The 16,232-nt window shown below is 42.1% G+C and overlaps 1 protein-coding gene across 1 annotated transcript in view; it reads right to left on the minus strand.

The window, feature by feature from the left end:
* The window catches only part of LOC126279101 (post-GPI attachment to proteins factor 2-like), a 69,677-nt gene that overhangs the window by 21,078 nt on the left and 32,367 nt on the right, over positions 1–16,232 (minus strand). Inside the window, exons 2-3 of the mRNA XM_049979574.1 lie at positions 10,989–11,235; positions 2,975–3,190 (exon numbers count right to left, since the gene is read on the minus strand). Of these exons, the coding sequence (XP_049835531.1) occupies positions 2,975–3,190; positions 10,989–11,235 (463 nt within the window). The remainder of the gene's footprint in view (positions 1–2,974; positions 3,191–10,988; positions 11,236–16,232) is intronic.

Here is a 16,232-nt window from a genome sequence, read left to right on the forward strand (position 1 = left end):
CTGCTTGTAGGCATCTAGACTCACTCTACATGCCCCATTGCACTACAGATCAATTACTTCAAGCTAAAGATAAGTGCACAAATTGGGCACTTTAAGCTTTTTCATTTTTCCATTCAGTTGTGCTTTGGATCCTTATTCACCCCCCCCCCCCCCCCCTTATGCTCTGTCTGTAGATACAAACTAATTAATTCCATGACAAACTTTTATTGTCTACACTTTCTTCAATGGTGTTGAGAATGGCACATCCAGCTGCATGTCTGCGATATCCATACTTCTGTAGAGCACTGAAGAATATGCAAAAATCTTTACAAATATTTTGCAAGCTGGTTCTGAATGTTGTCTGCCATAACCTGCGTGAGACGCATGATTAGCATCTGTGGCAACACAAAGATGTTCTACCTGACATGGACATACGTTTTCAGCTGCCACATCCAAGTACTCTTTTAGTAAACCTTCATCTGTAAGGGTACAAGGACTTCGGTAAAAGTAGTGCTTTTCTTCCTCTTTTTCTTCTTCTTCAGAGTCCTTACTTTTAACTTTTAAAACCTCTCATACACACTCAGATCCATCATATTTTCCATTTTTGTATTACCTGATCTCGTAAACAGAATGCTCTGAAAGTTTCCATACTTTACAATATGACAAACATTTTTTAAACCCAACTTTGTGTAAAATGATCAGATTCCTTGCACTACAGATTGAAGTGTGAAGACACTGTTGGCATAGTCATTGCCAGTTCACCATTGCATGGCTCTGGTTTCAAAACTTACCCTCCCCTACTTCAAAGTTCAACTTTCCCTCCGTGTTGTTGCAATCACATACTTCGAACACATTTCCCTCATTCCCCTCCACGCTCCAACTGCTCTACTCATGAGCAAGAATCTGAGCAGACACAAGTGCACTCAAAATCAGCGAGTTGTTAAGTTCTGCCTTGGAGCTTCTCCGACAGGCACTACCCTTCAAACCTAGTTTGCAAACACATTTTACATGCCATACCATCACATACCTCTAATTCTCCCTCCTGCGCCTCAAGAACCAGCTGCAAAGGAGCAGGCACATCACTCAGTATCATCCCTGACTGGAACAGCTGAATCAGGTCCTTCATTACAGCTTTGACTACATATCATCATGCCTGGAAATGAGGGGCATCCTACTCACAAGACTTCTCATACCTCCTAAAATAGTATACCACTGCCCACCCAGTCTGCACAATATCCTGGCCCACCCATATGCCACACCAACACCAGACCCCTTGAAACCCTGTTGCATGACTTCTTTGATTCAGCCACCCAACACAGCCTACTCCAGTCCCAACACAGGCTTATCATATCTCATCAGATGCAGGGCCTACTGTGAAAGCAGCTATGCCATATTCAAGCTCTGCTACAATTTCTGCACAGCCTTTTTGTGGGGCCTTAAGACCAACCAACTGTCCAGCCAAATGCACAGTTATTGCCAAACTATGACCAAGAGCAAAGTTGACCACCTAGTAGTGGAACATGTTACAGAGCACATCATTTCAATAGCTGCTTCACAATCAGGGCAATCTGGATCCTTCCCATCGGCACCAGCTTTTCTGAATTACTAAGATAAGAGTTATCCTTTGTTCCCATAATCCTTCTGATCTCTGTCTCTGCTAACATCATGCACCCGCACTCTCTTCCCCAGTCTCCCCTTCCTTCATTTTGTCATTTTCTACTAATTCACTCCCCCACATCATCGTCATCATGTGCTGCATAAACTCAACAATTCCAGAGCCCATGAGTCGCATTTCTGTCCCATGCGCCTGCTGCCTCTCCCACTGGCATTCCTATCCTGTATGCCTGCTGTGTCCTCCTGAGCCATCAGCCACCCCCACCTCTTTCTTCCCTCAACCACTCCACTCAAATGATTCTCCACCCAATTCTACCTGCTGAACTGCTTTCAGCCAACACAATGCACAATGTAGTCAAACAAGTGTGTGTGTGTGTGTGTGTGTGTGTGTGTGTGTGTGTGTGTGTGTGTGTGTGTGTGTGTGTGTGCGCGCGCGCGCGCGCGCGTGTGTGTGGGAGTGTGTGCGCGCACGCGTGGAATGTCCACTCAAGCTCAGGAAAGGATTTGTTCAAAAGCTAGCAAAGTAGTCAGTCTTGTTAATGTGGCTGTCACTGACCCAATTTCTCTACTAGTCAATGATTTACATCCAATCAGAACTTTCTATCTAGATACCAACAATTATTTTATTAAGCCCCTGAATACGTGTTTTGATAAAGGATCAAGTTTTGTTTACAGCATACAATATGCTATCCACAAGTCAACAAGGATATAAAATGTAGTACAAAAACTCATTGATCCTTTACCGAAAGTACGAAACAGGGACTACTGTGCGACTTGTCAAAAGCTTTTGACTTAGGAAATCACGGGACAGTTGCGCAAAACCTAAAACGATTCAGGGTGAAAGGCACTGTACTCCAAAAGACAAAACCATATGTTACAGACAGGTATCAGTGTATACACACTAATAAGGTGTAAAGCACCATAAGTATATAAACTTTACAATTGCAATGTCCATATGTAACAATGCAGCATATATGAACTTAATACATGTAAAGGCTATTAAATAAGCTAAACTCATTTCATCTTAAGTGTCTGAGAGTGTGAAACCATTTAATATTTTGAGAGCCAAATAAAATATTTGTTTCCAAAATGAGTTTTTCACTCTACAGCACAGTACACTCTGATATGAAACTTCCTGGCATATTAAAACTGTGTTCCAGACAAAGACTCGAACTTGGGACCTTCGCCTTTTGCAGACAGCTCTCGGTCCAGCTCACATTTTCAATATGCCACAAAATTTCAAAATATTTGTTAATGGTCATAGTTTGTTACACATTTGATCTATGATTAATAACATAAATGGAATCTCTTGCATACATACAACCTTTCTACTGCATCTTTTTTTAAAAAAAAGTTGCAAAATTGGAAGTGAAAGTATTACCTCCAGGTTCACAGTACCAATTGTGTCTCTTGAAGAAATACCCTGCCATGGCAAATGATAATAAGTTTATCACTAAGAGTTGATGTTTAATCTTCAGTGACCTTGATTCAACATTATCAGGAGGAAATCTGCGAAATTTTCTGAGCAAGTAGCATGTCAGCAACATGTAAAGCTCTGATGTTATCATAAATGTGATAAAGCACTTCTCGTGTATAGCTGAAAAGAAAAATGAAAACATGGTTAGGAACAACAGAAAGCAACAGATATACAAAAGGACTGCATATCTTGTGATGACATCTACCATGTGTATATGTGCTTAAAAAAAGTAACAAAATGGCAATAAATTCTATACCCCTCTCCCCTTAGTGTCATCATGGAAGTAGAATTCATACAAAATATGTGTAAAATTAGCATTTGCAAACAAGTTCATGCTAATAACAAAAAAACTAGAGATTTTAATTATACTGGAATCCATAAAACAACAAAAGCAAAATATAAAATGTAATATCCTACAATTTTTCGAGCTGAATGTAATGAAATTTGTCCATAAAGAGGAATATATGGCTGGGCACAAGTAACATCAATACAAAATCGATTAATACAAACAGCAACATAGCATTTACAATAAGAAGTAGTGCCACAAGTAATGGTATCTGCAGCTATATGGAAAATGAATGTCATTATTCTTGCACAGCTGCTCAATTCGGCATAAGCTGGAGGAGGAGCCCCGTGAGCTGCATGATTATTTAGACAATCATAAGTGAGCTATAAGAATTTCACATCAAGCTGGCCATTTCAGGCAATGAAGTGTCTTCTGTTCAAGATATCCAAATACCAAGTAAGCTCTATGTCTTCAAGCATTGTGAGTCTATAGAACAAAATCCTCAACTGTTGCAGTAACAAACAGACAGAATATACAGGGTGTCTCAGATCTATAGAGTCAAAATTATACACTTAGTAGAGGGCTCTGTGCTGAGTATAAGATAGGAACCAATGGTTGAAAATGAATACGAGGTGTGGCTATAAAATAATTGGACCGATGCTGTTACACAGTAAGCCTGCATGTATCAAAGATAATGACCAACAGTTCTGAGGAGTGAAGCTTTCTCAGTCGAATGCGGTATCCCTTGTGTCTATAAACAAATCATTGCGGTCCTGGCCTTCATTTGTGTAAAAGCAGTTATTTTGTTTTGCCAGAAAAATGATAATTGTAATTACGGAACAATGAATTGTTGTGAAGTATCACACAAAACTAGGAAAAACTGCTATTGAAACCTACCTTTTACTACAAGAAGTTTATAGTGAAGACTGTTCATTATGTACGCACATTTCTGAGCAGTTCGAGCAATTCCAAGACAGTCAAGAAGACACTGAACATGACTCTCACCCGAGATCCCATTAAATGCCAAAAACGGATGAAAATATCAAAAAAGTAATAAATCTGATTCAATGTGTGTGTCAGTTGAGTATTCAACTGATTGACAAACTGTAGGAATTGGCAAAGAATGCACGAGGCAAATTTTACATAACCAATTTAATATGAGAAAAGTTTGTGTAAAACTGATGATGAAAATCCTCACAATCAAGAAAAGAGCCTGTGAAAATGTTTGTACCGAGACTTTGAGTACTATTGAAAATGATTCTAATTACCTGTAAAGAGTGATACCTTATGAGGAGTCTTCTTTTTTCACTTACGATCCACAAATTAAGTACAAATCCAAGCAAAGGAAGTGCCCATCACTGAGAGCAAAAAAAGCGTGAATGAGAAAAACTACATTCAAAGTGGTGATGATTGTTGTTTTCAATATTGGTCAAACTATTAATCAACATTACTATCTTGAGACTCTTGCTAAACTCTGTGAGAAAATAAGAAAAAAACAACCTGAATTGTGGAACAACTGGTTGTATGTTCTACTCGTGCCACACTGTCTGTTAAGAGGTTTCTAGTAAAGTACAGCATTCCAGTGTTAGGTCACCCACCCTATTCACCTGGCATAGCACCATGTGACCTTTATCTATTCCCCAAGGTCAAGTCTGCATTAAAAAGAACAAGGTATTAGTCTGTTGAAGCAGTGAAAGAAAAAGCGGCATGTACATCAAGGAGCACACAGAGGAATACTTCCAGCACTATGTTCCTCAATGCAAAATTTGTACCAAGAATTGTAAGGACAAAGGTAGAGAAAATATTGAGGGCGACATTAACTAAATATATATGTTTTTAAAATAACAATATTGTGAAAAGGAAAGTTGCTACTCACCATATAGAGGAGATGAGTTGCAGATTGGTGCAACGGAAAGAAAGTTAGCTTTCGGCCAGCAAGGCCTTCGTCGGAAACAGGCAACACACACACACACACACACACACACACACACACACACACACACACACACACTGACTGCTGAGGGCAGACTGGGAGCAGCAGTGCATGATGGAGAGGCAATCGCACGGTGGGGGTAAGGAGGAGGTTGGGGCAGGGAGGGAGAGGGATAGCAGGGTAGGGGTACAGAAAGCACTGCTTGTGGGGGCACACACGGTGAGGTGGAGAGAGAGAGAGAGAGAGAGAGAGAGAGAGAGAGAGAGAGAGAGAGAGAGAGAGAGTAGGGCAGCTAGGGGCCGTCAGAGGTTAGGCAGAGCACAAGGCGGGGGATTTGGGGGGGGGGGGGGGGGAGTGGAAAAGGAGAGAAGTAAAACAACTGTGGGTACAATGGTGAAATAGAGTGCTATGTAGTGCTGGAATGGGAACAAGGAAGGAGGTAGATGGATAAGGACAATGACTAACAGGGTTTGAGGACAGAAGAGTAATGCGAACATAGGATACATTGCAGGGAGAGTTCCCACCTGCACAGTTCAGAAAAGCTGGTATTGGTGGGAAGGATTCAGATGGCACAGGCTGTGAAGCAGTCACTGAAATGAAGGATGTCATGTTGGGCAGCGTGCTCGACAGTAGGGTGGTCCAGCTGTTTCTTGGTCACAGTTTGTCAATGGTCATTCATTCAGATAGACTGCTTTTGGTTGTTATGCCCATGTAGAATGCAGGACAGTGATTGCAGGACAGTGATTGCAGATTACACAACTGGTTTCACAGGTAGTCCTACCTTTGATGGGTTAGATGATGGTCTTGCAGCAAGGTCTTTCACAGTGATATGAGCCATGAGGCATGGGGTCGGGAGCAGGGGTTGTGTAGGGATGGAAAAGGGTATTATGCAGGTTCAGTGGGTGGCAGAATACCACTGTGGGAGGGTTGGGGAGGATAGTGAGTAGAATGTTCCTCATTTCAGGGTACGACGAGAGGTAGTCAAAACCTGAAACATGATCATGAACCTTTCCTACAAAATCCTTAGCGCTGCAGAAGTATCACTCCTTTCCAAAGGCCTCACCTTTTGCCCCAGTCCCAAATTCAGTCATGTAGGACTTGTTAAAGACCTTCTCTCCTTCTTCTGGTCCCTATAGTGGAAACATTTTTTCATCATCAACCCTACCAGACAGACTCAATCAAAGACCAATATTGAACCCTGCCTGACTCAGTTCACTCTTCCATCCAACTATGATCCACACCCCTGCCCCCAAATCACCACCTGTTAACTTCCCAGAATTTATTAACCTCAAACCTTGCCTCACAACTATTCCCCAAATCCCTCAACATACAAACTAACCTTACAACTGCAGACAGAGCAGCAAACCACCACGTAAAAACTAATATTGACCTTATAATCCTACCTTCCGAAAAAGGCTCCACCACTCTCATTCTGAATCACAAGGATTACCTGGGAGAAGGACTCTGCCAGCAGTCGTATTCATCCACTCACAAATGCTGTCACAGTGACCCCATTCCAGAAATCCAGCATTATCTCCAGTCTTTCCTCAAATCCTTCAGCCCATCCCATTACCTCTCCCCAGAGTCCATCTTTCTCCTCACCCCTACCACTCCCTGCACCCATACCTTCTACATGCTTCCTAAAAGCCATGAACCCAACCATCCAGGATGCCCCACTGTGACTTTACCATGCTCCTACCGAGAGAATCACTGTTCTCGTAGACCAACAACTTCAGCCTATTACCTGAAACCTACCCTCCTATATAAAAGATAGCAACCATATTCTCCACAGTTCCTGTTCCTTTACCACATGGTACCATGCTTGTCACTAATGATGCCACCTCCCTTTAGACTAACATCCCTAATGCCCATGGCCTTATCACTACTGAATGCTACCTTTCCCAGCACCCAACTAGTTCCAAACATATAACCTCCTTCCTAGTTGCCATAACCAACTATATCCTCACCCACAGATATTTGTCCTTTCCAGGTATTACCCACAAACAAATTGAGGTATGGCTATGGACACCTGCATGGCACCATCCTATGCCAATGTATCCATGGGGCATCTAGAGAAATCCTTCCCAAACAACCACAATCCCAAAACCCTCACCTGGTTCAGATTCAGTGGTGACATCTTCGTGATCAGGATCAAGGGTGAAGACACACTAAGCACATTTCTCCAGAACCTCAACACCTTCGCCCTCTTCCTATTCAACCCAACAAGCCACCTCTCTTGTTGTTGACCTCCACCTCAAAGGTGGATACATCAGACCTCCATCCATATCAAACCTTCCAACCATCAGCAATAACTCCACTTTGACAGCTGTCACCCATTCTACACCAAGAAGTCCCTTCCATACAGCCTAGCCATTCATGACTGTCCCTTCTGCATGAAGAGTGGTCCCTCTCGAAATTTACCAAGGGTCTCATGGAGCCCTTCACAGACTGTAATTACCCTCCCAACCTTGTACAAAAACAGATCTCCAATGCCTTATCTCTCCAGTCACCTACCACCTCCCAAAGTCCCACCATCCTGCCACAGAGGATCATTCCCCTCATGACTCAGTATCACCTGGGACTGGAGCAACTGAATCACATTCTCTGACAGGGTTTTGACTACTTCTTGTTGTGCCCTGAAATGATGAATATCCATCCACTATCCTTCCCACCTCTCCCACAGTGGTCTTCTGCCACCCACTGAACCTTCACAATCTCCTTGTCCATCCCAACACAATCCCCGCTCCCAACCCCTGTAATAGACCTAGATGGATGACCTATCGCAAACATCCTCCCACCACCATCTACTGCAGTCCACTCACAAGCATCACCTATACTGTCAAAGGCATAAAATCAGTCATGTGGCATGCTGCATTCTATGTGGGCATGACAACCAACAAGCTGTCTGTCGGCATCAAAGGCCACTGACAAACTGTGGCCATGAAACAACTGGGCCACAACATTGCTGAGGACGTTGCCAAATACGACATTCTTCATTTCAATGACTTTTCGTAGCCTGTGTCATCTGGATCCTTCCCACCAAAACCAGCTTTTCTGAATTGCGCAGGTGGGAAATCTCCATGTAATATATCCTATGTTACTGTAAACCACGTGGCCTCAACCTTCATTAGTCATTGTCCTTACCTATCTAGCTTCCTTCCCTGTTTCCATTCCAGCACTACACAGCCCCCTATACCACCAATGCACCCACAGCTTTACTTCTATACTTTTTCCACTAACCCCCCTCCCCCCGCCTTCCATCTAACCTCCTGCCTGCCCCTAGCTGCCCTACCCTCTCTCCATCTCATACCTGTAGACTCCCACAAGCAGCACTTTACAATCCTGTACCTCACCCCCTATCATGCTATCCCCCCCCCCCCCCCCATCCCAACTTTCTCCTTACCCCCACCACCCAGTTGCTGTTGCTCGCAGTCTGGTCTCAGCAGCCAGTGTGAGGTCATTATTTGTGTGTGTGTTTTGTCTATTTCCAATGAAGATCTCGTTGGCCGATGGTGCTGATTTGGGTTGAGGGGCACTTGACATCATGTTCATCAGTGCCCTGACGAAAATTCAGCATGTAAATCTCATGGCTAGGGACAAAGGTTGTCCCCACATGCGGAGCAGTTTATAACATATTAAAGTCTGCCGCCCTTCACCACCAACTTAGGGATAAGTCCCGACAGTTCACAAAATTTCACCACTCTGTAACACTTATCAGTATCTGCGAGGATGGTGGGCTGATTTCCAGTGAGACTGAGTGCTGCTCTAATATCAGTATATAGGACACACATAGCCACAATATGCTGAACTGAAAGCAGCACGCCACAAACTTCACAGAGTGGTGGATCCTCCCACCAGAGGAGGAAGTCATGTATGAAAGGGCTGTGCACTATGTGCAGTCTGGTAAGCAAAACCTCCTTCCAGTGGCGACACTGACATGAAGTCTACCAAGACTTTGTGGTTGATTTGAGCAATTTGTTGTTTGTCACCTGCAACCACTTAGTCTCCCACTGACATATGATGGGTCTGTCAGAAAATGAGATAATGGTGTGCAACAGGATGGGACATTCATGGACAGCAATATCCCAACATGCTTCCTTGGCAGCTTTGTTGGCCGTGTCATTACCCTGTATGCCAACGTGGCCTGGTACCCAGTGAAAGATCACTTCCTTGCCACGGTATTGGAGCCGCTGTAAGGAGTCATGGATGAGCTGAATCAGTGGGTCTTCACATTTGGTGAAGTGCTTGCAGTGCACTAAGAGTGTCGGAACAGACAAGAAAACTCATACGGTGATGTCTGTAAACCCTCTCCAGTGCCAAGGAATGCCATACAACTCATAATTTGTAAATTGTTCTGGAATACCCACTTTAAAAGCCCTATCAGAGAAAACAGCAGAGCAACCGAGAGAATTCTCCTGCTGGGATCCATCTGTATAAAAAATGATACAACTACAGTACGTACTTAAAATAGACGAAAACAAAGTTGTAAAAACCAAACCTGGAGTACCAGTTTTCTTGTACTGTGTCAAGCTTAAAATCACTTTGGGCCTCTGAAGACGCCAAGGTTTGTATGTGTATCTACTGCTGACAAAGATTTAATGGCCGAAAGCTACGAGTGTGTGAATCTTTTTATTGTGCCTGTCGCTACTCAGCACCTCCGCTATATGGTGAGTAGCAGCTTTCCTTCTCTGGTATTGTTACATTCCATCCTCGATTTTCCATTGTTTGATGTTTTTACTTTGTATCAGACATAATCAGGTACAATGGAAAACACCTGCCAAAGCAAAGATCATGATAAGCAAGTCATATTATTCAGCAATTCTGACCTATCTGTTAGGATTTTGGACCTGAGCAAAGAAAGATCAATGCAAGAACGAAAATGAAATGAGTGTATGGGCACTGACAGCCAGGAGTTCCCTACCTGGGGAAGTTCAGCTGCGAAGTTGCAATTCTTTTCAGTTGATGCCATACTGGGTGACTTGCTTGTCGATGATGATGAAATGATCATGAGGACAACATAAAATCCCGTACCAACATGGAGAAAAACTCCGACCTGGCCAGAAATCAAATATACAAACAACAGAAATGCATTTCTTATGAGGAATCCTGAGTAATGCATTACTTGATAGGATCAGAAATGAAACGATATAAAACATGCTTTAGATCAATCCAGTAAAAGAAATTATGGAAAGAAATATGGCAAAACGGTTTGACCACATCAAAATAGTGGAAAAAAAGACTACCAACAAAAGCTCTAGAATGGACAGAATCCAGCAGAAGACCAATTGGAACACCATGAAAAAATGGAGAGAGGAAATTAAGGCTGATGTGAATCAAAGAGGAATACAATGGGAGGAAATGTTGAACAATACACTCTGTGAGAAATGAGGAGATTGGGAGAGGCTCTATGAATGACTTGCATATGCAAAACCATTTCATGAGATGATGATGAATATGAAGAAGAAGAAGAAGAAGAAATAGTTTACTGCTTCACTGCATAAAGATTAAGTGTCCCCGATTTGTTTCTCTTTTGTTAATGTATATCCTGATTCATTCCAAGACCCTTAACAGTCTCTATCTTGATGGGATCTATGGAACATTATGAATGGAAGAAGGTGTGCTATCTTTACACACAATGTTATTCAACAATGACACATAATAAATAATTGAACACTTATTATTGAAATTACAGAACTTACCATAATTTTCTGCTGATGATATAAAAGTTAAACCTATTAGAGCTAAATTCTCCATCACATTGAGCCAACAAGCAATGACAGCAAGAAAATGTATCCCTGGATATAGAACACTCTGATAATATCGGTGGTACATCTTTGCAACAAGCAGCCTAGGTAGTGCATGTACAGCTATTGCTGTCCTCCATACATATCGCTGTGGGGTAAATACACCAATGGCAGCTGAGATGGAAGGCAGGTAATTTTTTACCTGTAAGTAGACAAATGAATACTGTGATTAAGACACATCTTAATTTTTCAGTAATTACAACAACGAGACATTATTGAATATATGAAGTGGGAAATGTTTGAAAAAGTAATTGCAAAACTGTTTGTATATTCTGGTTTGTTATGCCAAGTGAGGACTTACTAAAATGCATTAAGTTTACAAATAAATAAAAAAATAAAAAATAAGATATTCCAGTCAGACATACATAACTAAGTCAGTAACATACAACTTTTGCTTATCACCTTGATTATGAGGTGTGAGAACAACTCATTTTCAAACACATTTACTTTATACTGAGCTTTGAGTACAAAGTGTTTCAATTAAAACTGACAGAGGATTCAAGACTAAGTCCATTTGTATAAACCATTTGATAAAACATAGTGAAATTCCACATTATTCAGGAAGATGTCAATTAAAATAGTACCTGAGACAGTGTAATGAATTTGTTACAGGGGTAAAATACACTCTTTGGATTCTTAACCTACTGAATACAACTTTTAAAACACTGGGTGTACCAAAAACAGCCGCAAACTATATTTACGTTGCTTCAGTAAAATTAACTTGTCGTCATGTAAATAAAACATCATCAAGTTTTTTGCCTAGTGTCACAGGCAGCCTTCATAAGATAATAGAAGAAGGCTACCTGTAAAATAAAAGACAATGGCAGCTTTATTTACATCCTGACATGACTTAAAAGAACTTTTCTGAAACAGGCTCTAACTACTGAACACTACACTCTTATGTTTACTCCCTTATAAAAACTTTAACAATCAGACACAATTTGAACACAAGATTATTCACACATGAATAACTAGGAGGAAAGTGACCCCTCTGTTTGGTAATTAATAGTTTAACATAAACATGGTGATGAAATTCACAGACAAAAAAATCTCTTGACATCCTCTTAAATGACTTAAGTTAAAAAACAAACTGTTTCATTCCAAAAATGATCTTTTGATTAAGTAATATGGACCATTTGTGCAACTATCCATTAAGATACTGCCACAAATGATGGGCATGGCATAAGCATAGAAACATATGGCACAAATTCGTTAGAGTTGTGTAGCAGGGGAAACATTCAATGTAATGACAAGTTTCATTCAGATGATTACTGGAAATTTCATCTTGAAAATGAAATTAAAAATAAATATTAATCTTTATCCAAAGTTATGGACACTAACACTGGATAGTGCTGTGACAAATTCAGAGGTAACTGGTTTGAATCCTAATGTTGAAAGGAATTCTCATCTAAAATCATTTTCCTAACACTCTGTGAAGGTGATGTAGTCTGGAGTAGTACCTCACCTCAGCAACAATAATTCTCTCAGCAAATCACAGATTGGGTTTTAGAAGATTTGCTCTATAGAGAACGAAATTTTATGTTCACACAGCAAATTTTACAAATATTAAATAATAAAACAGCACTGGCTGGTATTTTCTGGGATATATCTAAGGGATTTGACTGTGTTAATCACAGTATTCTCACTGATAAATTGAAGTTTTAAAGGACTGATGGAAAAGCCAACCAATGGATAATGCCATATCTAGAGACCGGATTATATGAATGATGGAAACCTTAAAATATGCAGAAAAAAACTTAAAAAGGCATGAAAAGTGCAGAAATGTGCAAGACCAGATGGTAGTTACTGCGTGCATTATATCTCAATGTCGAACCTGTGCATTTCAATTATGAGGAAGAGTGCCGGCCACATGAAAATCTGTACAATTAGAACGCTAATATCATTTTCTGAACACTTTCTGGTAGAGGTTAGGAAGGGGGCCTTACTGGGATTATTTTCTAAAAATTTGCAAAATGAGGACACATACTATGTTTCAAGAATTGTTCCTTCTTTGCTATTGTTGTCAGTAACAGGTGGATGTGATACGAGTGAGCTGCAGCGAAATAATCAATATGTACAATATCAACTTTGAGATGTTTGCACGCGCTGTAGCATGCTTAAGAACTCCATAATATTTTATTTGAAAAACAATCACAGCAATAACAACCACAGGCATAGGTGTCAAAGTCAAAACTACAGAACACAAAGACGGAGGGGAGTTAATAAACAACTATATATCCAATACCAATCGACATAAGAGAAGACAGCTAAAAACGAGTGTGGAGAAAGGGCTACTACAAACACCACACGGAAACGGAGGTCCAAAACTAAAAATTAAAGTACCTCCGCCATATTGCTTTGACGGATAAAAGGTAAAACACAGTCAATGACCTGCACGTCATTCACTAAAACTGCCAATAACTCAGATGGCAAACACAAGCGGGAATACAAATGGTTAAAAAAATGGGTATCCTGTCAGGAAGTTGCGGACAGTTAAAACTTGGGCGCAATGTGTACAAATTGGTGGGGGAGCGCCACTTATCAAATGACGATGGCTGAACAGGCAGTGCCCAATATGCATCATAGTTAAAATGACCTCCTCCCAGTGTGAGGGCTGAGAGGAGATCATCCAAGCCACTGGAAGACCGTTAATAATCCTGAGCTTATTACCTTGAAGGGAGGGCCAATGGCGAAATCAAAGGGACACCACCTCCTGACAGGCGGCAACACAGAGATCATTGGAGGGAATATAGGAACTAGTAGGCTGGGGTATGAGGACTGCAGCCTTGGCAGCAGCGTTAGTAGCCTTGTTTCCTGGCGGATCGACACTACCAGGAACGCACATAAACTGCACAGTGGCTCGACCAAGAGTGAGCAGGTGACAGTTTTCCTGGAGCCATTTCACTCAGGGATTGGTGGTGTACAGTGCACATAAACTTTGAAGGGCTCTGAGAGAGTCTGAGCAGAAGACAGAGCTTGGCTGCAAGCACTGAGCAGTCTGCCGGAAGCTGATATCTAAAGACATGGACGCCCATGATGAAGGCACACCCGACACTACAATCAGCCCGAGAGTCATCAGTGTACACAAAGGTAATATCGTGAAATTCCATGCCAACGTCGTGAAACTGAAGGCGATAGAGCAAGGCTGGCGTAGTGTCCTTAGGAAACAAATGGAGGCCAAGGTTAACAGGGCCATTTCACGAAGCCAAGGTGGTGAAGAGTTCACACCCACTGGGAAAGCTAGAGGTAGAATGAAGTTAGGCCGCCAGACCAAGTGCCGAAAGTGGACTCCAGGAGGTAACAGAGAAGAGGGACGTGCCCCATACCTGCGATCAAAGAAATCATCAAAGGAGGAGGCATGGGATGGGTGGCCTTGCATGGCAGACAAAAGGCATGCATACTTGCTGAGGAGAAAGTCATGGCGGTAGGACAGTGGTAGTTCTGCAGCTTCAGCATACAGACTCTCAATCAGGCTCGTGTAAAAGGTGCCAGTGGCCAAACTGATGCTACGATGGTGGATAGTTTTGAGACGGTATAGGAGGGATGGATGTGCAGATGCATAAACAATGGACAAGGGACAAGGAACTGGCACAAATGGAGGAGGGTGGTTTGATCTGCACCCTAGGAAGTACCACTGGTGGCACACAGGACATTCAGGGACCGCGTACAGCGAGCTGCCAGGTAAGACACATGGGAGGATCAAGAAACTTTTCTATTGAGCATGAGCCTCAGGAATTTCGTAGTTTCAACAAATGAAAGAGCAAAGGCCCAATATGTAAAGATGGTGGGAGAAATCAAATGCACCACCAGAAATTCATACATATGATTTTGTCAGTGGAAAAATGAAAGCTATTGTCGCTACTCCAGGAATAAAGATGATCAAGACATCACTGAAGAAGCCACTCAATGAGACAGGCCCATGGAGAAATAAAACAGATGGCAAAATCATCAACAAAAAGGGAGCCGGAGATGCCTGGCAGGAGACAGGCCATTATAGGGTTAATGACTATAGCAAAGAGGATGTTGCACAGGAATGAACCCTGAGGCACACCGTTCTCCTGGATAAAGGTGTCCAACAAAGTATAATCCATATGCACCTTGAAAACTTGGTCTTTTAAAAATTCCTGAAGGAAGCAGGGCAGGCGACTACATAAGCCCCATGTGTAGAGTATGGAGGATACCTGTTCTCCAGCAGGTGTTGTAGGCCTTCTTCAAATCCAAAAACATGGCCACAGTCCGGAATTTCTGCAGAAAACCATTCATGACACAGGTGGACAAAGTAACAACAAGGTCAACTGCAATGGCGCACTCGAAGTCCACACTGCACAGTCGTTAGTAAATTGCGAGACTCGAGCCACCATAACAGCAGGGCACGAGTCATACGTTCCATCACCTAGTGAACATAGCTGGTGAGAGAGATGGGGCGGTAGCTAGAAGGAAGGTTTTTGTCCTTATCAGACTTAGGTATGCAATGACACCACCTGCTACTGTCAGGCTGGAAACTGGTGAATAAATCTTAGTCCCAGAGAGCTGCCAGAGGTTGGCCCACAAGACAGAGGAAGGTGTGGAACTGTTAAAAGAACTAGTGAATGAAATCCAGCCAGCTTTTTTGCTATCCTGAAGAACACAGCGACACTTTGCATGTATCTATTTACAATGAATGCAATTTGCCATTGTAGGATGATGGTTAAAAATTCTGAGAGCACATCTTCGTGTGTGCATTGCCTTGTGGCATGCCCCAGTCCACCAACGAACTGGGACAAGGCATATTAAAGAGGAAGTGTGACAAATGGAATGTTCTGTAGCAATAAGGATAATGTTTATGAGATATTCCACCTGGTCATCACAACTGGGGAAATATTGCTCTTTGAAGGCTGCCAGGGAGGAGTAAAGCCACCAGTCAGCCTTAGTAAGCTGCAATTTGGGCATGCATGCAAGTGGGGTAGGAGTCAACAAAAGAATGGCACTTGGGAAATGGTCGCTTGAGTAGGTGTGAGAAAGAATGGACCACTCAAGACGATGGGCAAGCTGGGCAGTACAGAAGGATAGGTCCAAATGGGAATAGGTGTGCAAGGAGTCTGAGAGGAATGTGGGTGCTCCATCGTAAAAGAAGAAGAGGTTGAGTCGATTAAGAACATA

This window comes from Schistocerca gregaria, chromosome 6 (assembly GCF_023897955.1).
Source record: "Schistocerca gregaria isolate iqSchGreg1 chromosome 6, iqSchGreg1.2, whole genome shotgun sequence".
In the NCBI taxonomy this organism is placed as follows: Eukaryota; Metazoa; Arthropoda; class Insecta; order Orthoptera; family Acrididae; genus Schistocerca; species Schistocerca gregaria.